The following is a 25,442-nucleotide window of genomic DNA, read 5'->3' as shown; positions in this document are numbered from 1 at the left end:
TTGGCGCACCAGCTAATTTCCTGACACAAAGCCCTCGGTTCTACGCTGCCGTCTTCAGTTACAGATGAGGTTGCATTCCGGCCCCAGGCTTCAAAGTGGCTGCCACCAATCCTGGCAGAACAGGTAGGAGAGCTTCAGGCCTTGGTACAGCATCAAACTGATGAAGATCATGGGAGAAGTTTGCAATGAAGACCAGGCGAAGCCTTTCAGTGAGATAGGAGCCTTCAAGAGAACAGAGAGAAATAGGAAACAAAATTAAAACTCTGAACATTTTTCAAAAAATGTGTGTGTTGTTTGGCCTTCAATCTGAGTGTGGATGACAGGCCCTCTGGGGCATAAAAGAAACGCAGACTTACTGTGGATAAGGTGTTTTGTTCAGCAATTGTTCTGTACGTGACAGGAGACACACACCCTACATGAACCAGACCGACTACAGGATATTCGAACTCAACAAACGATTACAGAACTGGGCAGAGGTAAAAATATAATTCAATTTGGAATATACTTTGTTTTCGTAAATTTTGCTTGTTCATTCACGGGAAGAATTTTAGTGCAAGAGAATGTAACGCTTTCCATTTCAGGTACTTACTGTCATCATCAAACACTCCCAGGGCAGGTACAGCACGGGTTAGATACAGAGTAAAGCTCCCTCTACACTGTCCCGTCAAACACCCCCAGGGCAGGTACAGCACGGGTTAGATACAGAGTAAAGCTCCCTCTACACTGTCCCATCAAACACTCCCAGGGCAGGTACAGCACGGGTTAGATACAGAGTAAAGCTCCCTCTACACTGTCCCATCAAACACTCCCAGGGCAGGTACAGCACGGGTTAGATACAGAGTAAAGCTCCCTCTACACTGTCCCATCAAACACTCCCAGGGCAGGTACAGCACGGGTTAGATACAGAGTAAAGCTCCCTCTACACTGTCCCATCAAACACTCCCAGGGCAGGTACAGCACGGGTTAGATACAGAGTAAAGCTCCCTTTACACTGTCCCATCAAACACTCCCAGGGCAGGTACAGCATGGGTTAGATACAGAGTAAAGCTCCCTTTACACTGTCCCATCAAACACTCCCAGGGCAGGTACAGCACGGGTTAGATACAGAGTAAAGCTCCCTCTACACTATCCCATCAAACACTCCCAGGGCAGGTACAGCACGGGTTAGATACAGAGTAAAGCTCCCGCTACACTGTCCCATCAAACACTCCCAGGGCAGGTACAGCACGGGTTAGATACAGAGTAAAGCTCCCTCTACACTGTCCCATCTAGCATTGGGCCACAGCAATCAGCAATGCAAACCCTGTCTGATTTTTTTTCTCTCATCATCTAATCCAAGGGCGCTGGGATTAATTATATCGCTCTTACCCTTGCCCTGCTGAGAGTAGCTAACTCGGCTCCGACCTCGGTTGGTCTGCGACCTTCCAGGTCTGTACAGCTCACCTACACGTTACAGAGAATGACATCGAATGTACAGCACAGAAACAGGCCATCCGGCCCAACGGGTCCGTGCCGGTGTTTATGCTCCACACGAGCCTCCTCCCACCTCTCTTCATCTCACCCCATCAACATATCCTGCTATTCCTTTCTCCCTCATGATTTTATCTCGCTTCCTCTTAACCAGCGGACCCATCTGACGAGCTTGAGACTTTTCGAAGCAAAACATTGAGCGACTAGTTCCAGCCTGTGCTGGATCAATAAGAAGCCGGTCAGTGTTCCACTCCACTGACTGACTGCTACCTCCCGACCATTGGGTCGCTATTTTGTGGGAGGTGGGGTTTGCTGAAGAAGGCAGTGGCACGACATATTACTGAAATCGGACCTTCGGATGGCGATGGAATGGGTCCCAGCTGGGAAAAGATGATCAGAGACCAAAGTGGAGCAGGTGGCAGTGTGTGTGGGAACCAGCGATGGTGAATGACAATGGGTGGCGAGCTCTATCAGCTGGCAGAGCAGATAGAGCGATAGTGAGGGTTGGTAACGCCAGTCCAGCCTGGTTAGAACTGTTGGGTACCTTGGGATGGGGTAATGTTATTTGCCTTTCTCCCAATCTCTTTGCTTCGTACTCTCTGCAGTCTCTAGCGTCCTCCCTCTGCCCCACTTTCGTCCTCTCCCACGCAATCTCTCTTGTACAATCTTGCTCATCCTCTCACTTTTTCCTGTCTCTCGATCTCTTTCGTTTTCTTTCGTCTTCTTTCTTTCACACACTCTCTCTCTCATATTTTAATTCTTTTGCTCCCCCACTTGTTCTCTCTTATTCTTTCTCTTGGTTTTCCCCCTCTCATTCATTCTTTTTCATTCTGACTTTTTCATTCTTTTTTCTCACACTCCTGTCCTCTAACCGAATCCTGCTCTCTTCAGGAATGTGACAATCTCTGGTGGGATGCCTTCACCACGGAGTTCTTTGAAGATGATGCCATGTTAACCATCACCTTCTGTTTGGAAGATGGACCGAAGAGATACAGTAAGTTTGTTCCGTTATTCTGTTTTCCCAATGCCCCTGTCTCTCTCTTCCCCCTCTCCCCTCTTCCTGACCCCGTGCTCCCAACTGTTGACCAACCCAGTGAGCTGCCTCAGCATTGTAGGATATGAAATTTCACAGTGGTGCAGCTGAGCCCTTTCCTGAGACCTATTTCTCATAGTATCAGAGGAAGGACCACACAATGGGCAAATTCCCAGTGGTCTGAGCAGGAAGCTTTTAGCTTCACTCCCTGGTCTGCACTGAATGCAATGATCTGCAGTTGGACACAGTGGGCTCAAATTTCATCGGGCCGTTGAGGCGGGATTGGAGGCGTGTGGTGGGGGTGAAATCGGGGGGGGGGGGGAAGGCACGAACCCTTCCCGCCCCCAACCCGCCTCCATGCCAGTTTCCCAGGAGGCGGGTACCCGACCTGTGCTGGGAGCCGCCTCCCCGAGGTGGGAAGGGGATTAGTGCCAATTAACTGCCCGTTAACAGGTAGTTAACAGGCAGTTTTTAGCCTAATCCCTATTTTTATTCCTGAAGTGTGGGATTCCCGATGGCTCCAAACCACGCCAAGTTAGCGAGGCGGACCGTCGGGCTGAAGGGCTTGGAGGGGTCGAGATGTCCGGTGTTCAGGTGAGTGATGGGTGCATGAGTGCAGAGGTAAGTGTGTTTGGTGTGTGTAAAGTGTTTAAAGAAGTTTTACTTACCTTTACTTACCTTTACAGCCTTCCTTCCTTCAGGTCTCGGGAGTCCCTCATCTCACCGGCACAGAAAGCAGAATGGCCGCGAGCTGTCAAAATCTGCAGCATTCTGCTTTCTGTTCTGGAGAGATCTCTAAATCAGCCTGAGAGGAAGGAATTAACTTGGAGTACAGATTGTCAGTGTTTGACAGCTTCAAAGAGCCTGTCAAACGCTGATATTTCATCTGTCAAAAGCTCTTGACAGATGAAATGTCAATCTGTGATGTCACCTGTTGCCGGGTGGGTTGGCCACAACTCGATGGAGGCGGGACTACAACCCCAAAAGTGGGAGTCCCGCCTCCTACACGCCTCCATTGATAAAATCCAGCCCAGTGTCTCAGTCAATGGAGGGATAAAAATCCCCCAGGGTTTTTGCTCCTGATCACCATCCCGTGACCCCCCTGCTGGGAGGGGAGGATGTGTGGGCTTTGGATGAGGACAGGAACTGGTTCAGCCTTGATGCCCTTCCAGTGGTTGAATGCGTCTGTGTGGTTCATTCAGCCGCACCCCCGCCTCGGAGTCAGAAGGTTGTTGCTCCAAGCCCCACTCCAGCACTTGAGCACAAAATCTAATCTCACATTTCAGTGCAGTGCTGAGGGAGTGCTGCACTGTCGGAGGTGCCGTCTTTTGGATGAGACGTTAAATCAAGGCCCCGTCTGCTCTCTCGGGTGGATGTTAAAGATCCCGAAGAAGAGCAGGGGAATTCTCCCCGGTGTCCTGGGGCCAATATTTATCCCTCGACCAACATCACTAAAACAGATTATCTGGTCATTATCACATTGCTGTATGTGGGAGCTTGCTGTGCACAAATTGGCTGCCGCATTTCCTACAACAGTGACTACACTTGAAAAAAGTACTTAATTGGTTGTAAAGCGCTCTGGGACGTCCTGAGGACTGTCATTGTGAAAATGCTGGAGTCCATTATTAAGGAAGTGGCAGCAGGACATTTGGAAAATCATAATACAGTCAAGCAGAGTCAGCATGGTTTTATGAAAGGGAAATCATGTTTGACAAATTTGCTGGAGTTCTTTGAGGATGTAACGAGCAGGGTGGACAAAGAGGAACCAGTAAATGTCGTGTATTTGGATTTCCAGAAGGCATTCGATAAGGTGCCACATAAAAGGTTACTACACAAGATAAGAGTTCACGGGGCTGGGGGTAATATATTAGCATGGATAGAGAATTGGCTAACTAACAGAAAACAGAGAGTCGGGATAAATGGGTCATTTTCCGGTTGGCAAACTGTAACTAGTGGGGTGCCACAGGGATCAGTGCTGGGGCCTCAACTATTTACAATCTATATTAATGACTTGGATGAAGGGACCGAGTGTAATGTAGCCAAATTTGCTGCTGATACAAAGATAGGTGGGAAAGCAAATTGTGAGGAGGACACAAAGTCTGCAAAGGGATATAGAGAGGTTAAGTGGGAAAACATTTGGCAGATGGAGTATAATGTGGGAAAATGTGAGGTTATCCACTTTGGTAGGAAAAATAAAAAAGCAAATTATTATTTAAATTGGGAGAGATTACAAAATGCTGCGGTACAGAGGGACCTGGGGGTCCTAGTACATGAAACACAAAAAGTTAGCATGCAGGTACAGCAAGTAATTAGGAAGGCAAATGCAATGTTGGCCTTTATTGCAAAGGGAATGGAGAATAAAAGTAGGGAAGTCCTGCTACAACTGTACAGGGCGTTGGTGAGACCACACCTGGAGTACTGCGTACAGTTTTGGTCTCCTTATTTAAGGAAGGATATACTTGCATTGGAGGCAGTTCAGAGAAGGTTTACTAGGTTGATTCCTGAGATGAAAGGGTTGTCTTGAAAGGTTGAGCAGGTTAGGCCTATACTCATTGGAATTTAGAAGAATGGGAGGTGATCTTACTGAAACATATAAGATTTTGAGGGGGCTCGACAAGGTAGATGCAGAGAGGATGTTTCCCCTCGTGGGGGAATCTAGAACTAAGGGTCACAGTCTCAGAATAAGGGGGCACCCATTTAAAACGGAGATGAGGAGGAATTTTTTCTCGGGGTCGTGAATCTGGAATTTTCCCCAGAGAGCTGTGGAGGCGGAGTCATTGAATATATTCAAGGTGGAGATAGACAGATATTTGAACTACAGGGAGTCGAGGGTTATGGGGAGCGGGCAGGGAAGTGGAGTTGAGACCAAGATCAGATCAGCCATGATCTTATTGAATGGCGGAGCAGGCTCGAGGGGCTGAATGACCTACTGCTATGTTCTTATGAAAGGCGCTGTATAAATGCAAGTTCTTTCTTGACGAGCTGATGCTCATTGCCTAGATCCACACACAGAGAATGGGCAAAGTGCTGGAGGAAGACTGGCACCAGTGGAACTATTATCGCAGCAAGAATCGGTGCCTTCAAATCAAATAACACTTTCCCGTTTCTTCCGTCTCTCCCGCAGCTATCGGCCGGACTTTGATCCCGCGCTATTTTCGCAGTATCTTCGAGGGAGGGGCGACCGACCTGTACTATGTCCTCAAGCACCCAAAGGAATCATTCCACAATAACTTTGTGTCGCTGGACTGCGACCAGTGCACGATGGTGACGCAGCATGGGAAGCCCATGTTCACCAAGGTAGGGCCTGACTCGGGGAAACCCACCGACTGCACGTTGCAGCCCAAGGGCCCTCACTCTTGGGACTCACAGCGGGAAGACTGGGAGGGATCGAGTGGCAATTTGTCTCTTGTCCACGGTGGGGGGGGCGGGGGGCGGGGTGAGTTAGGGGTTTGCGTCTCCACTGGGCCTGCAGGTGGGGGGATCCCTGCCCATGAAATGAGGCCGGCTGATTTACGTGGTGTTGTAACAGCTCAGGATCAGGCCACTCCAGCACTGCTGGGATGTTTCCTATTCCCATGGTTGCCGTATTTAGTGGCCTCCCTGAGAGCGATTGCCAAATTAAGGTCAATTTCACGCTGTGGACCCATTCCCGCCAAGAACTGCACCGAGACCCATTACACTGGACCCTCGCAGGTACAGTTGCCATATCTCCAGGATTGCCCTGGAGTCTCCAGCAAGTGAAGGTTAACCACCTGGACACTGCTGTGAGCCACACAGGAGAGAAACATCATAGGGGCATTAAAAAAAAAAAAAAAATTATTTGAACACTTTTGTTTATATTGGAGATGGGGGGGAAAATGAGCTGTTTGACCGGGTGGGGCGGTTGGAGGCAGGAGGTCACGTGATGAAACCGCCAGGAATACGTCCAGCCAGAGTTGGCAACCCTACTTACAGCCAGTGAACAGCCGAGACGTTCATCTAATCAAACGGGGCTGGAGTCAAACCCTGGCCCCATCGTTGACTTTATTGGGGGGTGCTGAGGGGGGTGACTCCTTTTTCATTCCTGATCCCCCCTCCCCCCTCTCTCTCTCTCTTTCTCTCTCAGGTAAAAGAGTGGGTGAGTTATTTCCAGGCCTCTGCTGTTGCTGCTCTTGACACCAAGCACTAGAAGGTGCATGAGAAGGGTCCAGGGCTAACAGTTCAACCAGTTCTCTGCTTCCCTCCCCCATACTGGGTGTTCCCTGACACTCAGTGGGATAGTACAATGGTACCCTAACACATGGTTGACAACGTGCTACTTTGCAGGCCAGTGTTCTGACCAGCTATGGCACACAGTTTCGCAGGGTTTGTTGAAGAAGGTGGCCCACCACCACCTTCTCGAGGGTGATTAGGGATGGGCAATAAATGCCGGCCTTGCCAGCCAGTGACGCCCACATCCCAAGAATGGGAAAAAAAATGAGGGTGGGGGTGTGTTAACAGTCAGATTTGTAATGAAGGTGGGGTGCGAGAGAATATTATAATTGACGTGAGAAAACTACTCGGCACTTGGTCTAAGCGTTAAACAAAGCTTTAATCAACTGTTTTACAACATGGAGGTCTAGTTGTGTCCTTCACTAGTTCCTGTTAAGAATGTCCTGCGCAAGCTGGGCCCATGCCCGAGTATTTATACTCTCCCTGGACAGCGCCACCCGCAGGCCGCTCAGTTGATTCATCATGTCAATAATTGAGGGTGCTGTTTCGTAGAGCGAGTGTTAGAATTGACATTTGTAATGAGGGTGATGTACCATTATTTATCTTGTCGGCGGTTGTGTTGCTAGGTGTGCGTGGAGGGGCGGTTATATCTGGAGTTCATGTTTGATGATATGATGAGGATCAAGACCTGGCATTTTAACATCAGGCAGCACCGTGAGCTGATCCCACGCAGCATCCTCGCCATGAACGTGAGTATCCTCTTCCCGAGACGGGACTCCTTCTTCACCCACACACATCTGTAAACTCTGGTGCTTTTTCTCAGCGGGCTGTTGCACTGGAGCACTCGGTGTTGACACTGGGCACCTGAAATGTGGAAGTGTTCAACATCCCTCACCTTAACCAGCACTGAAACCTACAAGAACACTTTCTTCAAAGATTTGGCTCCTCTTAGTTTCAGTTCAATTACGCCCAGTGAGAAAACCCCAATATTGTTCAGAGGGGGACATACTTTATTATGTTTTAATATCTGCTCCTTGCAAAGTGGTTTGAGCTGCTTCATGTGCAAGAAGTGAATTAACCTGGGAACTCACAAGTGCCAAATTTTGGAGTGAATTTTGGTTAATGCCACAAGTTTGAAGATGATCATTTCCCATGGGTCTCAATGATATGTTTCTGTCATAAAGGAATGAAGTGAGGTTATTCACTTTGGTCGGATGAATAGAAAAATTGAATATTTTTTAAATGCTCAGAAACGATTAAATGTTGGCATTCAGAGGGATTTAGGTGTCCTCGTACAGGGAACACAGAGAGTTAGCTTGCAGGTTCAGCAAGCAATTAGGAAGGCAAATGATATGTTGGCCTTTATTGCAAGGGGGTTGGCGTACAAGAGTAAGGAAGTCTTGCTACAATTGTACAGGGCCTTGGTGAGACCACACCTGGAGTACTGTGCACAGTTTTGGTCTCCTTATCTAAGGAAGGATATACTTACCTTGGAGGCGGTGCAACGAAGGTTCACTAGATTGATACCTGGGATGAGAGGGCTGTCCTATGTGGAGAGATTGTGTAGAATGGGCCGATACTCTCTGGAGTTTAGAAGAATGAGAGGTGATCTCATTGAAACATACAAGATTCTGAGGGGGATTGACAGGGTAGATGCTGAGAGGTTGTTTCCCCCTGGCTGGAGAGTCTAGAACCAGGGGTCATAGTCTCAGAATAAGGGGTCGGCCATTTAGGACTGAGATGAGGAGGAATTTGTTCACTCAGAGGGTGGTGAATCTTTGGAATTCTCTGCCCCAGAGGGTGGTGGAGGCTCAGTATATTCAGGGCTGAGATCGATAGATTTTTGGACTCTCGGGGAATCGAGGGATATGGGGATAGTGCAGAAAAGTGGAGTTGAGGTGGAAGATCAGCCATGATCTTATTGAATGGCGGAGCAGGCTCGAGGGGCCATATGGCCAACTTCTGCTCCCAATTCTTATGTTAATTGATCAGGTAGAGGGGTGGAAAGCTCGATTTAATGGTTTCACTCAGTTTCAGTGCTATTCTTCTGGTTTGTGGCCTTGGAATGTTTACACTTTGAACATTCTCTTCAAATGAATCTTTCAATTAATTCTTCCAGTATTTAACGTATGATGTTATCTCCATAAATGGAACATTACATCATCAACTTATTTTGTTGTTGTGTTGTGACCTGAGGCAGGTCCTAGCCCCAGTTTCTCAAGCTCTGAGATTCTGGAGCCACGTACGAGGGAAGGTGTAGCCCAGGCGGTTCCCCGTCGCCCTCCTCACAGTTTTTATCTTCGGAGCACTTTCTCCTAGGTGGGCTGCAAGCAAGGCTAAAGATCCCCTCCGCCCCTTTACAATGGGAGGGGGACACCCACACCCATCAGACTCAAGTACCCCCACTGGACTTAAGCCCAGTATTCAGAGCCAGGTCTCCGCTCACCGGGGCTGTCTGGAGTGGCGTCCGAACCCAACCCTTCCGACTCAGTGGCGGGAATGCTACTCCTGTGCCAAGGGTCACTCCATCTAGATGCAAGTCCCTCTCCAGTGTTTAGAGACCATCGTCTAGTCTCCACTCATCGGGACTGTCTGGAGTGGGGCTCGAACCCCTCACCTTCTGACTCTGAGGCGGGAATGCTACCCCTGAGGAAGGGGCTGGCTCCCACATCACCACTAAAGGTGTCACATTCTTCTTGGTATTGCTACATGCTGACTTTTCAAAGTGATAGGCTACTGATGGCCAAGCGGTGAATAACACCCCCACACCTCCAAAAACCACAAACTCAAACTCTGGAAATAAACCCGTGACTCTGCTCCGAGTTTCTCGTAACCTTGGGAGGAATCTGTTGTTTTGCATTAATCCAACCTAACCTCGCCAACCTGCTCATTGATCTCTATTCCTTGTTTTTCACAGTCCCAGGACCCGCAGATGCTGGATCAGCTGTCAAAGAACATCACGAGATGTGGCCTGTCCAACTCTACCCTCAACTACCTCCGAGTAAGGCCAGTTTAAAGTACAACATCCTAGTGTAAAAATCTACCAGGAAGAACAAGGCATCGCAGCCTCTTGGTGACACTTTAATCCATATCGACAACTAAATCCTACATGTTCTGAAGAAGTTTATAATTAAAAGAAAATTTCAACTTCCAGCTGAATATATTTAATCTTTCTGGTTCATCATTTAACAATAAGATTATTTGCCACTCCCAATTTTGCCATGTTTCGTAGAATCATAGAAATTTACGGCACAGAAGGAGGCCATTCGGCCCATCGTGTCCGTGCCGGCCGACAAAGAGCTCTCCAGCCTAATCCCACTTTCCAGCTCTTGGTCCGTAGCCCTGCAGGTTACGGCACTCCAAGCGCATATCCAAGTACTTTTTAAATGTGATGAGGGTTTCTGCCTCTACCACCCTTTCAGGCAGTGAGTTCCAGACCCCCACCACCCTCTGGGTGAAAAAAGTTCTCCTCAACTCCCCTCTAAACTTCTGACCAATTACTTTAAATCTCTGCCCCTGGTTATTGACCTTTCTGCTAAGGGAAATAAATCCTTCCTATCTTCCTTCAGGGGTGCCAGCAGCACACTGTGTTCTTCATCCAAACGGCTACACTTCAAGCTTGAGCCACACAGTGTGGAGCCAGCACGCTATTTGACCACGGAAGGCTTCATAGTTGGATGCAGCTACAGAAAAAATTTCCTCAACGTGACAAGTTCTTTCGGTCTCCTCCTATGCCACTGCTCGAATCCAGCGCGGTTCTCCCACTAGTGTGGAGAACAGTGCTGGATGCAGAGAAACTCCAGGATGATTTGGACAGGTTGGGTGATTGGGCAGATGCATGGCAAATGCAGTATAATGTGGATAAATTGAGGTTATCCACTTCGGTGGCAAAAACAGGAAGACAGATTATTATCTGAACAGCAATAGATTGGGAAAAGGGGAAGTGCAACGAGACCTGGGTGTCCTTGTGCACCAGTCGCTGAAGGTAAGCATGCAGGTGCAGCAGGCAGTTAAGAAGGCAAATGGCATGTTGGCCTTCGTAGCGAGACGATTTGAGTACAAATGTCTTGCTGCAGTTGTACAGGACCTTGGTGAGACCACACCTTGAGTATTGTGTGCAGTTTTGGTCACCTTATCTGAGGAAGGATGTTCTTGCCATGGAGGGAGTGCAGTGAAGATTCACCAGACTGATACCTGGGATGGCAGGAATGACTTATGAGGAGAGATTGGGTCGATTAGGCTTATATTCGCTAGAGTTTAGAAGAATGAGAGGGGATCTCATTGAAACTTTTAAAATTCTAACAGGACTAGACAGACTAGATGCAGGAAGGATGTTCCCGATGGCGGGGGAGTCCAGAACCAGGGGTCAAGTCTAAGGATAAGGGGTAAGCCATTTAGGACTGAGATGAGGAGGAATTTCTTCACCCAGAGAGTGGTGAACCTGTGGAATTCTCTGCCACAAGGCAGTGGAGGCCAATTCATTAAATATATTCAAGAAGGAGTTAGATATATTTCTTGAGGCTAAAGGGATCAAGGGATATGGGGAGAAGGCAGGGACAGGGCACTGAATTTGGATGATCAGCCATGATCTCATTGAATGACGGAGCAGGCTCGAGGGGCCGAATGGCCGACTCCTGCTCCTATCTTCGATGTTTCTATGAGAGAATGCCAGGGAATGCTGTTACAAGACTGCCCAGTCCCAACCTTAGCGTGCTGTCTTTTTATCAGAGAGTGGCAGACTTTAGTTACACAGCAGACAATTCGTTGAGCACTGTGCTAACTACAATATCCTACAGCAAGGGTTCCCAAACTGTGGCCCCCGAGCTCTAGCCCTCAAAGCCCAGGAAGCTCAGTCCCATATTCACTTAATCTTCTTGTTTGAATGTGGGGACCTGGAAGATTGGAGTGGGCTGCCTTGGTGCAGGTATCTCATTGTTGGGTACAGCAGTGTAGTGGTTGTGGTACTGGACTTGCAACCTAGAGGTCATGAATTCAGATCCCACTTTTGGCAAATTATGAAATTGAATTTAATAAATCTGGTCATTTGTGGTTTGGCACCAGGAAGAAATTAGCATAAAACTGTTGGATTATCATTTATAAAAAACCTGAAATAAAATGTCCTGCTGGGAAAGGGACTTACCTGATCTACAGGTGACTCTGGTCCCACAAAACTACTTAAAAAAAAAAAATAATAATTTATGGGATGTCTGTGACACTGGCGAGGCCAGCATTTATTGCCCATCCCTAGTTGCCCTTGAGAAGGTGGTGGTGAGGCGCCGCCTTGAACCGCTGCAGTCCGTGTGGTGAAGGTGCTCCCACAGTGCCGTTAGGGAGGGAGTTCCAGGATTTTGACCCAGCGACGATGAAGGAACGGCCGATATATGTCCAACTGCGCTCTGAGGTAGCTGAGCCAGCCGCTCACTTGTGATGGCATTACAAAATTCAGAATACGAGAATCTGTTCGTATCAGCAATTTGAAATATGTGCAATTAGGGAGAATGTTTATTTAGATTCTATATGTAACCTCAAGGTATAAAGTTTTTAAAAAATGGACTCCCTTGCTCCGAGACTCAATAACAATTTACTTATAATTTGTTCTCGGCATGTGGCCACATGTATTGCCCATCCCTGGATTGCTGCAGCCCTATAGTGTTTTAAAGAAAATCATTTTTCGGGAATGTGGGAGTCACTGCCATGGCAGGCATTTATTGCCCATCCTTTGAGGATTCTGGAGCAGATGATGGGTGTTTGGACTCCGTGCAGTGAGCTAATTCCTTTATCTGTTCGTAATGTAGTAATCAGCCGTAACCTTTTTTTCCACATTTAGTGGGGAGGATCCTGGATGATTTGCGCTGGCTTCTAGTGTTGCAGGAAAACTTCCCTGTGTTACTCGGGCAATGGAGCAATAGATTTGGGAGAGTTTCCTGCAACATTGGAGTTTGATTGCCAGGATGGATGGGAAACTTGTAAGGTATTATGTTCACATGAATAAGATGTTTTAGAATGGACTTCATACACTCTTTAAACTGCTAGAATCTGAGGTTGGGTTTCTGCCATATTCCTACTGCATTGAAATTCTTCTCTATTAGTCTTTAGGGTAGAAATTGGTCCTTCTTGGACCTGTTTTCCAGGCGTAAAATGGGGGCTACACTGACCAATTTCGCAGGGCAATGCCCTGGGCCCATGGGCGCCTGAAATATGTCTGTCATATCGGCCTCGGACGATTTTCAGGCATCTTAACGAGGTATTCGGCCCCTTGCATATGCCAATGAGGGGCCTAAAGCTTCTTTAAGGATCCACCAGCAGCATTTGCCGGTGCTGAGAGGAGCAGGACCCGGGTCTGGTCCTCAGGTTTCGGTGGGATTGCTGCAGCCTTCTCCAAAATGCAAGTATTTCTTTCCCCACTTACCTTCCTGTGGATCCAGGGGGAGGGGAGGCTCTGATCCGGGGGGGAGGGGAAGCTCTGATCCGGGGGGGAGGGGAAGCTCTGATCCAGGGGGAGGGGAAGCTCTGATCCGGGGGGGGGCGGAAGCGCTGATCCAGGCTCCACGGCGCTCCAGTGGGCTGCTGCCGGCCCGCGATCGTCCCTCCTCATCTTCTTCTTCTCCCACTTTCCAGGACTAACGTGAGGGCCACTGCTGGCGAGGCAAGTGCCCCCAATTGTATTGGACCGCGAGCGTCAGCTGCCTTTGGAGGCACAACATTCATCGGCAGCTCACCCCATGATTAAAATGAGGCCCGAGGCCCAATTTGGGGTGCGCCTTGTTTAGACCCAGTTTACACGCAGGCTCAGTTATGCTACCAGCTGAGGAAGACCTGAGATGACAAGTTACAATGTCCCGAACGAGTCCACACACCTTCGTGGAGAATAAGGTGGAAACCCAATGTCATGTACAATCTTGTGTGCACCAAGATGTGTAACTAGTTCTCTTCTTTGTCTCTTTATGTCTCCCCTTTATCCAATTCTGCTTCTTCCTCCTCCTGCAAATTCCTTTTCTCCCCTTCTCCGTCACGCTCTCCCCTTCTCCGTCACGCTCTCCCCTTCTCCGTCACGCTCTCCCCTTCTCCGTCACGCTCTCCCCTTCTCCGTCACGCTCTCCCCTTCTCCGTCACGCTCTCCCCTTCTCCGTCACGCTCTCCCCTTCTCCGTCACGCTCTCCCCTTCTCCGTCACGCTCTCCCCTTCTCCGTCACGCTCTCCCCTTCTCCGTCACGCTCTCCCCTTCTCCGTCACGCTCTCCCCTTCTCCGTCACGCTCTCCCCTTCTCCGTCACGCTCTCCCCTTCTCCGTCACGCTCTCCCCTTCTCCGTCACGCTCTCCCCTTCTCCGTCACGCTCTCCCCTTCTCCGTCACGCTCTCCCCTTCTCCGTCACGCTCTCCCCTTCTCCGTCACGCTCTCCCCTTCTCCGTCACGCTCTCCCTTGCTCCCTCCTTCTCCTCACCCTCTGGTAGCTCTGTGTTATTTTAGAGCCAATGCAGGAGCTGATGTCCAGGCATAAAACCTACAGCTTAAGCCCCAGGGACTGCCTCAAGACATGCCTGTTCCAGAAGTGGCAGCGGATGGTTGCGCCCCCTGGTAAGTGCATGACGGGCTCTGCCACTCTTTAGTTTGTGCGTGTCTGTGACAGCAAATGAAAAGAATAATGTTTATACATAAAAAAAACTCCCAAGTGGGATAGAAATTGGACCTTGTTGCACTAATTTTACGGGCGTATCAACATAACAAAAACAGATTATCTGATCATTATCACATTGCTGTTTGTGGGAGCTTGCTGTGTGCAAATTGGCTGCCGTGTTTCCTACATTACAACAGGGTGCAGAGGAGATTTACCAGAATGGTTCCGGGGATGGGGGATCTTAGCTACAAGGACAGGTTGGAGAAGCTGGATTTGTTTTCATTAGAGCAAAGGAGGTTGAGAGGTGATTTGATCGAGGTGTACAAGATTATGACGGGTTTGGATAGGCTAGACGGGGAAAGGCTGTTCCCACTAGTTGATGGTACAAGGACTAGGGGACACAGATTTAAGGTTTTGGGCAAGAGATACAGGGCGATGTGAGGAAAAACTTTTTTATGCAGCGAGTGGTGAGGACCTGGAACTCACTGCCGACGGAAGTGGTGCAAGCGGAGACACTCGGTGTTTTCAAGGGGAGACTTGAGGATAGACACTTGAGGGAAATAAACTTGCAGGGCTACGGGGATAGAGCGGGGGAATGGGACTGACTGGATTGCTCTACAGAGAGCCGGCACGGACTCGATGGGCCGAATGGCCCCCTTCTGTGCCGTTTTGACTCTATGACTTCAAAAAGGTACTTCATTGGCTGTAAAGTGCTTTGAGACATCCGGCGGTCGTGAAAGGCGCTATAGAAATGCAAGTCTTTTCTTTCAATTTCAGAGACCAATGTCGCGCACCCAAAGGGCCGCTGAAAGATATTGGGTCGGGCCATTTTTCAGGCATCCCTGGTGGCCCCCTTACATATGTAAATGAGGTGCCCCATGCCTGTTTTAGGCCCCCTTGCTGAAATTGGCGTGCAGCAGTGGCCGCCTACAAAAAGTAAAACGTGTCAAAACTCGTTCCTGTGGAGCCAGAAGGAGCAGGAGTGCCCCCCGGCCGCACCCCCTCCCCGACTCCACAACGCTCGCGATCAGCATCGACGGCCCCCCCACCGTTCCAGCCTCCGTCCCGCCGGCGAGGCAAGGGGCCCGACATTCACCTTTTCAAAGTGGACAAGCTGCGTGCGGAGGTGGGACAGGCACCAGCAGCTCGCCCGAATAATGATAACGAGGCTCGAAGCCCAGCTTTGGGCCGGCCTCAGGCCTTCCCATTTCAGGCCCAGAAACGGGAATTTCCATGCCATGGTATGAAGAATCGTGCTCGGGATCCCCTGATACCTCAGCGAGCAGCTGAGTCACAGACCAGGAATATCTTCGGTTCAATTTTTGAATTAGTATTGTAGTAAGGGGAACAGATAAGGAAGATAGAGAGAAACTATTTCCGCTGGTTGGGGAGTCTAGGACTAGGGGGCATAGTCTCAAAATTAGAGCCAGACCTTTCAGGAGTGAAATTAGGAAACACTTCTACACACAAAGGGTGGTAGAAGTTTGGAACTCTCTTCCGCAAACGGCAATTGATGCTAGATCAATTGTTAATTTTAAATCTGAGATTGATAGATTTTTGTTAACCAAAGGTATTAGGGGATATGGGCCAAAGGCGGGTAAATGGAGTTAGGTCGCAGATCAGCCAGGATCTCATTGAATGGTGGAACAGGCTCGAGGGGCTGAATGGGCTCCTCCCGTTCCTGATGTCTTTATCCTTCAAGGAGGGGGTGGTGGGGAAAGCACAGGTTTCCTGCTCCCCTCACCCCTGCTCGACATGTGTATCTGTCAATATCGGGTGCAATATCCACGCAGCCTGGTGACATTAACCATCGACACTCACATGATTAATGGCACTAAGACACACTGCTACGGGGTGACTTGCAACAGTGCACCAGAAATTAGTCAGTGCCTTCTGGAACTGAGTATCGGAGAAAACCAGAGAGGAATAAAACACTTACTTCCATTAGCCTCAGTGGATGCACGCACCACTCAGTACAATTTCTAAGCCAGACAGGCCAGAGGTTCCTGGGTTCTCAAAGAGGCACCAGGATGGTTGACTTGGAAGTAGAAAACGATCAGTGGTGCGGGGACACTCCACTGCGGTGAGATGGTGGAGTTCTGCATCTGACAGGTGTTGGTGCTGTTTGTGGACTGCGTTCCCCAACACAAGCATCTCGCACCATGACAAATGAAAACTGACTCGCGGGGGGCGGGGGAGAAGGTTTAAGGAGTTTTGATCAGATTACTCGTTGCCAGTTGATATCGATTGCTTGTTTCACCAGCTGAACCAGCCAGACAGGCACCGAGCAAGCGCAGGAAAAGGAAAATGTCTGGGGGCAGCACCATCAGCAGCGGCACCAACTCCAACACCAACAGCAACAGCAAAAAGAAGAGTCCGGCCAGTAGTTTTGCGCTGTCCAGTCAGGTACCTGTAAGCATCCACGTTTCTTTGCCCTTCACTCACTGAACCGTACGAGGCCAGGAAATCGACAGATTTTCCTCTTTTTTTTCCCGGGAAATTTTCTTTTTACAAGAGTTCGGATTTGATGTCATCGTTGTCACTTCGCTTCGCTCTTTCTGCCCAGTGTCAGCTTTGAACACTGAGCTGTGGATCCCCCTGGTCTGGACTGACCACTCGGCCACCTCGCCCAAGGGGGCGTGAGGGTGCGCCCACAGAACCACATCCCAGCAAGAGTCAATGCCTTCAGGAGAAGGAGGGAGGAGTTTAAGGGGGGGGGGGCGTGGAAATAATAAATAGCAAAGAGTTGGCATACCAGATGCACAGGTGATTGACTTCAGATCCACAGGTCATCCAATGGGATGAGTGTCTGACCATCTGGGTTTGTTGGAGTGAGTTGGAAAGTCTACCTATGGACAGGGAGAATGTCCAGCCGGCCTGGTCACATCTCAAGCTCATTACAGTGTGGCACTTGCTGCGACTTGGAAATAGCTTGTCCACTTTCCTTCTTGACAATGTGATGTGTGTATGGGGGGTGGGGTCATGAGTGGTTGAGGGGGAATGGATCTTAATAGCGGGGAGAAAATGTTAACAAATTGGTACATGGATTCCAACGCTATGGTCATTGTATAGACTCATAGAGAAACATCTTGCCTATGGTTTTTACGTCAGTGTATCTATCTGTGTGTCAGGGGTTATGCGTGTGTCTGTGTTTTGAATGTTTACACCCATATGTCTGTACCCCTAGAATTTAAAATTCTCATCCTTGTGTTCAAATCCCTCCATGGCCTCACCTCTCCCTATCTCTGTAATCTCCTCCAGCCCCACAACCCTCCGAGATCTCCGCGCTCCTCCAACTCTGCCTCTGGTGCATCCCCGATTTTAATCGCTCCACCATTGGTGGCTGCCTGGGCCGTAAGCTCTGGAATTCCCTCCCTAAATCTCGCCACTTCTCCACGTCCCAAGGCGCTTCACAAGAGAATAATCAGACAAAAATTTGACAGCGAGCCACGTAAGTAGATAGTAGGCCAGGTGACCAAAAGCTTGTTCAAAGAGGTAGGTTTTAAGGAGCGTCTGGAATTCCCTCCGTAAACCTCTCCGCCTCTCCACCTCTCTCTCCTTTAAGACGCTCCTTAAAACCTGCCTCTTTGACCAAGCTTTTGGTCACCTGTCCTAATATCTCCTTATGTGGCTCGGTGTCAGATTTTTGTCTGATTTATGCTCCGGTGAAGCGCCTTGAGATGTTTTTACTGCGCTAAAGGTGCTGTGTAAATGCAGGTTGTTGTTGTTGTTGTTGTGTTCAGGTGTTTCTGTGCATTGTGTGTGTTTGTCGGGGTCGGTCTGTCTGTCTATCCCGCCGCGAGTTGTTCCTTAAATGAGCTGAGGTCACCTCCCTGTTACAGGACGTGATGGTGGTGGGTGAGCCCACCCTGATGGGGGGGGAGTTTGGCGATGAGGACGAGCGGCTCATCACGCGGTTGGAGAACACCCAGTACGACGCGACCAACGGCATCGACGACGAGGACAGCTTCAACAACTCGCCCGCGCTGGGGGCCAACAGCCCCTGGAACAGCAAGCCCCCATCGAGCCAAGAGAGCAAGTCGGAGAACCCAACATCGCAGGCCTCCCAGTAAAGATGTACAGAACGGCCAGCGCACGTTCCCAAACCTAAAATAAATCTACCTGTCAAAGTAACCACAAGTGGAGGTACCAGGGGGGGTGGTTTGTCACTGTGCTCCCAACTTGTGCAGCCAATAACGAAAGCATCAGTCATTGCTCTCTCCCTCTTCCCAATCTATCACTTCTTTAACTATTGGATATAATACCCGCTTCTATTTTTTTTTTAGCTACTACAAAGTATTTTCCTCTAACTCTCTTAAATACTGAAGTGTTAACAGATAAGTTGCTGCAGAGAGGATTCGAAGCCCGCCCCGATTCGAGCTCCTCTCCACTCCTGACGACCATTCTCTCGCTTTGGCCCTGGGCGGGCGGGCGAGGGAAAAAGAAAATTGCTGTTCTCGAAGGTTCCACGGCTGGCACGGTGGGCAGATGCGCCACCTGTGTGGTAATGAGCCGCACGGACCAGGATGTTCCAGAGTTCGATCTCCTGAGCTGTGCTAAATCAGCTGATTTCAGCAGGGGTGAGAATATGGGGGGTTGGGCGGGGATGGGGGGTTAGTGTACTACCGCTGGGTCTCAGCCAGGAGTCTCGCGCCCGATCATTATCTGGTGACGCATTACAGGAAAAATACCCGTGCACGGACACTGGGTGAGGATGGGACTGTGATGCCCCTTGTGGTCAAATAGCACACAGACGCTCACTGTCTCAGTTCGCATGAAGATTGGAACACATGGACGGAATTTGGTGCCTATGGAACCATGAGAGAGAAGTGAGGAGGGGGACAAACCCTGGGAATGGGGGCGGGGCGGTGCGATTATTGGTATCCAGATTTCTTCCCCACCCAAAAGACTACTGCAGACTGCACCCCCCACAGAACCTGCTTAGAGGGAGATATCAACGCAGTGGTCTACAGTAACATGCATCCGAATCCTCAAAACCCCAATGTTTTTGCAGCACCACAGGACTCCGCAGTACAAGGGCCTGCTTATTCTTTCAAGGGATATTAGTGATCTTATTGCATGGTATTAAAATAAAAACATTTTAAGCTTTTTGTTTGCTAGAAAAGTATTAATAGAAATTGTGACGACACTCTCCAGAGCTTCAGAAAGTTTCTCCAGTGAGTAGCTGGGTGCTACAGATCGAGCAGGTCCCAGGTGGCACTCCCGGGCTGCACTGAGTTTTGTACCTTGCCCAGGGAGATGCTAGGGGTGCCGCACCTGGCCTCAGTACCCCTGGGTTGGAGAGGAAAAAGTCCTGGTGAGGATGGGATCAGCCTTGGCTGTGATAATCCCCTTGGTTAAATAGCCTGCTACCACTCACACTGTCTTGGCACATATATGAAGTCTGGCCACCTGGGTGAGGTATCGGAGACGCCGCCAAGTTCTGACTGATGGGTCTACGCGCAGCGTTAAGCTGCCTTTTGCTCCTTTCAGATGCTGACCAGTCTTCTGCTTTCTGTTGATATTTCAGATTTCAACACGTGGAGATTTTTCCTTTTCAATTGTCGGTCTTTGGCAGTACTTGAAAATTATACTGTGTGAGGTAGGTATCTTGCCAAGCTTCGATTTAATCCAAGATGCCTCTCGCGGTTCGGAGCGCAAATATTTCCAAATCTGCTCTTTAACGTAACAAACGAAATCTCCTCTTAAGATGCACTGTGAAACTGTTCAAGGAACACACAAGCTCCTGACCTGACCCGACCCGACTGGGATCCCACAGAGATCCAGTGTTACGGATCCTGTGAACCCACAGTGATCCAGTGTTGTGGATCCTGGGATCTGGGACCCGACGGTGATCCGGTGTTGTCGATCCTGTGACCCGACTGGGACCTCGCAGAGATCCGGTGTTGTGGATCCTGGGATCTGGGAACCCCACAGAGCTCCTCTGTACAGTGCAGTTTTATCTGGTTAAACCTCAGCGGTACTTCTACACACACTTGGGGAGATCCCTCAGCCTTGACTTCAGCCTGCACTTGAATACACTGGGCTTAAAGAAAGAAAGAACTTGCATTTCTGCAGCGCCTGTCACGACCTCGGGACGTCCTAAAGAGCTTCACAGCCAATGAAGTACTTTTGAAGTGTAGTCACTGTTGTAATGTAGGAAAGTAAGTCCCAATGGCTGTAGAACATGCAGGTCCATATTGGACAAACCAGAATCTTTACCTATGTGGATTCTGAGTATAAATACAAAAGAAAGAAACAGGAAACACTGAAGATCTGAAATAAAAACAGGAAATGCAGGAAAGATTCAGCAGAAAGTACAAGTTAAGATTTTGGACACGGGCTCTTCAGAATCCAGTTTCTAGCGCGGAGCTTTATTAGATTCTGAGGAAGGGTCCACACCCGAAACATTAACGTGCCTTTCCCCTTTACAGTCGCTGACGGACCTGCAGTGTGTTCCTCCAGTGTCTTTTATTTCTGGGTCGTGAACGGTTCGAATCTGCCCCCCCCCTCCCACCCCAAACCTCCCGGTCAAAATACATTCCGAGTGGGACAGTTTCGAACCAGTCCTGAACCCTTGCACTGTGGATCCAGCTGAGTTATGTCAGTGCTGTAATCTTGCTAGGTTCAGTAGGCGGCGCCGGGGGGATGAAACTCGTTGCAGAGTCTGCAAGCACACACACTGGGGCTGATTTATGAATGGGTTCCGGGGGGGGTGGTGGAATCATCATTTCCCAACTGCGGGTTAAGTGCCTCCGGCAGGTGAGGCCTCATGCCAGAGGACGCAGTCAGAAATCCGGCATTATCCTGCCCACCCGTAAAATGTTGGGTGTAGGAATGACTCGAGTTCAGTGATTGTGTCTCAAGGTACAAGGATTCTGAACCTGCTGTGCCCGCTCTGTGCTGAGTTGCTGATCTCAGCCTGGGCACTGATTACATTGGGAGCCCAGCGTCCCTGGGTTTGAAAGGGGGCATCAGCTAGGGTCGCATTTCGGACAACAACCCCCCCCCCCCCCCCCGCAACCATCTGCTGCACTGGAAGGTTTGTGCACATTGCGCATGAGCAGAATCAGACTCAGTTAGTGCTGCCTCCTGTGGTCGAATAGCTTGCTGGCACACATGAAGGAACTGAAGGGGCTGCCGGTGCCCGTAGCCCTGCAGCAGAGCATGAATCGGGGTCAAAACTGAAAATAGAAGCGGGGTTGGTGTGGCAGCACCTTCTGTGAGTAACTCTGGGCAAGGGTTGACTTGCAGGCGCGTCGATGGGACTGGTGGATCGGAGTTGAGTCCAGCTTTTTGCACCGTCCCTGTAGATCTGTAAATGACCCAGTGCCACCTGTTCACTTGACCTGTGGCCTATCAATTTGCCCCCTATCTGTCTCTGGTCGGTGTGTATCAGAGTTTACAATGGACATCGAGCAAAATAACCGGCACACATATTCCAAACTTAGTGATCACTGCAAAAACTTTTTAAAAATCCATACTGAACTACTGGCTGCACCTGACGCGTTCAAAATCAGCAAATATGTCGATCCTGTGCCCTTGGATTGTGTTAGTGACCTGGGGAGGGGCTTAACTGCACCAGCTATTGATGTAGACAGTCACCAAGCACAGTATGCATGCGCAAACTCTGACCACACCACTGTCAGTCGGGCTTGCCCCCACCCCTGCCAAGGGGATCCAGCTTCTGAAATATGTATATCTTTAACAGTACCTTTTTTAAAAGGTTTTTTTTTTTACGTTGAAATTTTGCCTGAGTGAAGTTTACCTGCCACATCTAACCCCTGGTACCTCTTTGAACAGAGAGAGTGAGATGGAGACAGAGAATTCTTGGCTGCTTGACATGATTTTCTACTTGGCTGTAAATCTGTAGAGAGACAGTAAGAATATAAGATGCACATTGTCTTGTTTTATACAGCAAAAGGAATCCGGGGGAAAAAAACTTTAAAAAAATTAATTAAAAAGGCGGAATGCTGAACAATTTCCCCTCAGAATTGTTTGTAATGTTTTTTAATGTTAACTCGTGCAGGGGAAATGTGTTTTATTTTCATTGTTTTGAAGCCTTTCCTTGTTCCGTGTATCTCTGCTTGTATATTAAACGCTAGTACTTAACAATCTGTATTGCTGTCATTAAACGTATTGTAAAACTTACAACAAATGCCTCTGAAATTTTCTGTTCCTCATTAAAGAGATTAGAAAAAATGAGAGTGCACCGAGTTGGAGGGAGCCCTTTAACTTGAGATGGAAATTGGTTGCGAGGTAGGAGACAGTGAGTAGGGATAAAGGGAATGTTATCTGATTGATGGGATGTGACAACTGGTGTTCCCAAGGGATCTGTTCTGGGGCCTCAACTTCTCATATTTATGAATGACTTGGATGAAGGAATAGAGAGTTGTATATCCAAGTTTGCAGATGACAGTAGGTTTGGAGGGACAACAACAACATGCATTTAAAGCAAGTAGACAGGTAAAAAAACAATCAAAAGGACTAATTGAATATTGGCATTTATCTCAAGCAGGCTAGATTAAAAAGCGGAGAAAGTTATACTTCAGGTTGTTAAAATAAATACAATATCCTTGGCTTTATTGATAGAAGAAGTCACACAACACCAGGTTATAGTCCAACAGTTTTATTTGAAATCACAAGCTTTTGGAGCGCTGCTCCTTCATCAGGTGAAGTGGAGAGATGCATAAAGACACAGCTTATATAGTCAGAGAATAATGCCAGATGATTACAGGTAATCTTTCTAACTGCCATTTATCACACCTCGGCAGAGAGATAATCACAGGAATCAAAGGTGTGAATGGTGTCCAAACAGGTCAGTCAGGAAAACATTACATCAAAGAACAATGAGGTGGGGTCACAAGGGGTCAAATGTTGCAGATGCTGGGGTCTGTATGAAAAACAAAAAACAGACAAAAAAACTTTTTTTTGCTGGAAATCACAGCAGGTCTGGCCGCATCTGTGTAGAGAGAACAAGCCAACGACGACTCGAGTATGGATGACCCTATGTCAGGTGGGGTTACATGTAGCGTGACATGAACCCAAGATCCCGGTTGTCACGCTACATGTAACCCCACCTGACGTAGGGTCATCCAGACTCGAGTCGTCGTTGGCTCTCTCTCTCCCCCCTCAGTCTCTCTATCTCCCCAGTCTCTATCTATCTCCCCCTCTCTCTCTCCCTCTCTCCCCCAGTCTCTCGACTCTTTCTCTCTCCCCGTCTCTCTCTCCCCCCCCAGTCGCTCTCCTTCCCTCACTGTCTCTGTCTGTCTCTCTCTCTCCTTCCCTCCCTCTCTCTCTCCTTCCCTCTCTCTGTCGTTCACTCACTCGTCTCCACACCTGCTGCCTCTCACTTATTCAGATATACACCACTTACAATCTTGTTTCTTGTAATCTGTTGACTGCGCCCCCCCATTGCTGTCAATCTCGCACCCACCATCTCTCCGTCGTTTCCCCGTTCGCCCTTCCAAACTTGCCCGTTCAACAGCCCCTCCCATTTGCTCCTGTGCTCCAATCCGATTAATGTAACATGAGTATCTTTTGTTCAATCTAACCTATCCAGACAGCGAAAGTTACATTAAGACATGGTTAAGAGAAGATGCATTCTGTAAAAAAAAAGGGTGGGTGGGACCTGGACTCTGACTTCAGGATGTGAGTCAGATGTGTTTTTCATACCATGAGTCTGAGGAAGCTTGTTCTCTCTACACAGATTAAAAAGCGGAGAAAGTTATACTTCAGGTTGTTAAAATAAATACAATATCCTTGGCTTTATTAATAGAAGAAGTCACACAACACCAGGTTATAGTCCAAGTGCTGTGATTTCCAGCAAAAAAAATGTTTTTTTGTCTGTTTTTTGTTTTTCATACAGACCCCAGCATCTGCAACATTTGACCCCTTGTGACCCCACCTCATTGTTCTTTGATGTAATGTTTTCCTGACTGACCTGTTTGGACACCATTCACACCTTTGATTGCTGTGATTATCTCTCTGCCGAGGTGTGATAAAGGGCAGTTAGAAAGATTACTTGTAATCATCTGGCAGTGTTCTCTGAGTATATAAGTTGTGTCTTTATGCATCTCTCCACTTCACCTGACGAAGGAGCAGCGCTCCGAAAGCTTGTGATTTCAAATAAAACCTGGTGTTGTGTGACTTCTTACATTTGTCCACCCCAGTCCAACACCGGCATCTCCACACCATGTTTATTAATAGACGCATAGGTCTGAATTTTAATCTGGGTCAGGAGCTGGGAGGCTACAATCGGGAAACCCGGGAAAATGGGTTTTCCACAGGCCCTGGCGAATTTAACAGCAGGGACTGATTGGCATTTGAAAGCTCTGACTCCTGCCCGTAGCAAGCCAGATGGAGAGTCTGGCTGTCTGTGGGCGGGTAGGCCTCATGTACAAGACCTCAGAGAGGAGGGAGGAAGGGATTGGGCGGGGAGTGGGGGAGGGGGTGGTGGTGGTCGGGAGCCGGAGGAGCATAAGAACATAAGAAATAGGAGCAGGAGTCGGCCATACGGACCCTCGAGCCTGCTCCACCATTCAATAAGATCATGGCTGATCTTCGACCTCAACTCCACTTTCCCGCCCGATCTCCATATCCCTTGATTCCCCTAGAGTTCAAAAATCTAACGATCTCAGCCTTGAATATACTCAAAGACTGAGCCTCAGCCCTCTGGGGTAGAGAATTCCAAAGATTCACAACCCTCTGAGTGAAGAAATTCCTCCTTATCTCAGTCCTAAATGACCGACCCCTTATTCTGAGACTGTGACCCCTAGTTCTAGACACTCCAGCCAGGGGAAACAGCCTCTCAGCATCTACCCTGTCAATCCCCTTCAGAATCTTATATGTTTCAATGAGATCACCTCGCATTCTTTTAAACTCCAGAGAGTATCGGCCCATTCTACACAATCTCTCCTCATAGAACAACCCTCTCATCCCAGGAATCAATCTAGTGAACCTTCGTTGCACCGCCTCCAAGGCAAGTATATCCTTCCTTAGATAAGGAGACCAAAACTGTGCACAGTGCTCCAGGTGTGGTCTTACGAAGGCCCTATATAACTGGCAGTGGCAGAAAGGTCGGTAACCAGAGGATCAGAGGTTTAAGATGATTGGCAAAAGAACCAGTGCTG

At 48.7% G+C, this 25,442-nt stretch overlaps 1 protein-coding gene across 6 annotated transcripts in view; it reads left to right on the top strand.

The window, feature by feature from the left end:
• LOC147113283 (LIM domain-binding protein 1) overlaps positions 1 to 22,468 on the top strand; it is a 105,563-nt gene extending 83,095 nt beyond the window's left edge. For 5 of the 6 annotated variants that reach the window (XM_085994178.1, XM_085994174.1, XM_085994177.1 and 2 more), the window contains 8 exons: positions 401 to 476; positions 2,362 to 2,464; positions 5,628 to 5,800; positions 7,321 to 7,443; positions 9,612 to 9,695; positions 14,147 to 14,270; positions 16,574 to 16,722; positions 18,153 to 22,468. In XM_085994178.1, coding sequence (XP_085850304.1) covers positions 401 to 476; positions 2,362 to 2,464; positions 5,628 to 5,800; positions 7,321 to 7,443; positions 9,612 to 9,695; positions 14,147 to 14,270; positions 16,574 to 16,722; positions 18,153 to 18,383 — 1,063 coding nt within the window. In that variant the 3' untranslated portion in view covers positions 18,384 to 22,468. The remainder of the gene's footprint in view (positions 1 to 400; positions 477 to 2,361; positions 2,465 to 5,627; positions 5,801 to 7,320; positions 7,444 to 9,611; positions 9,696 to 14,146; positions 14,271 to 16,573; positions 16,723 to 18,152) is intronic. The other variant, XM_085994175.1, reaches the window with a different exon arrangement.
• Positions 22,469 to 25,442: the final 2,974 nt, after the last annotated feature.

Source organism: Somniosus microcephalus, chromosome 8, assembly GCF_052327205.1.
Source record: "Somniosus microcephalus isolate GS21.2 chromosome 8, FLI_Smic_1.0, whole genome shotgun sequence".
Classification (NCBI taxonomy): Eukaryota; Metazoa; Chordata; class Chondrichthyes; order Squaliformes; family Somniosidae; genus Somniosus; species Somniosus microcephalus.
Note: the sequence above shows the minus strand (reverse complement) of the source record. Positions and strands in the feature narration are given on the sequence as shown.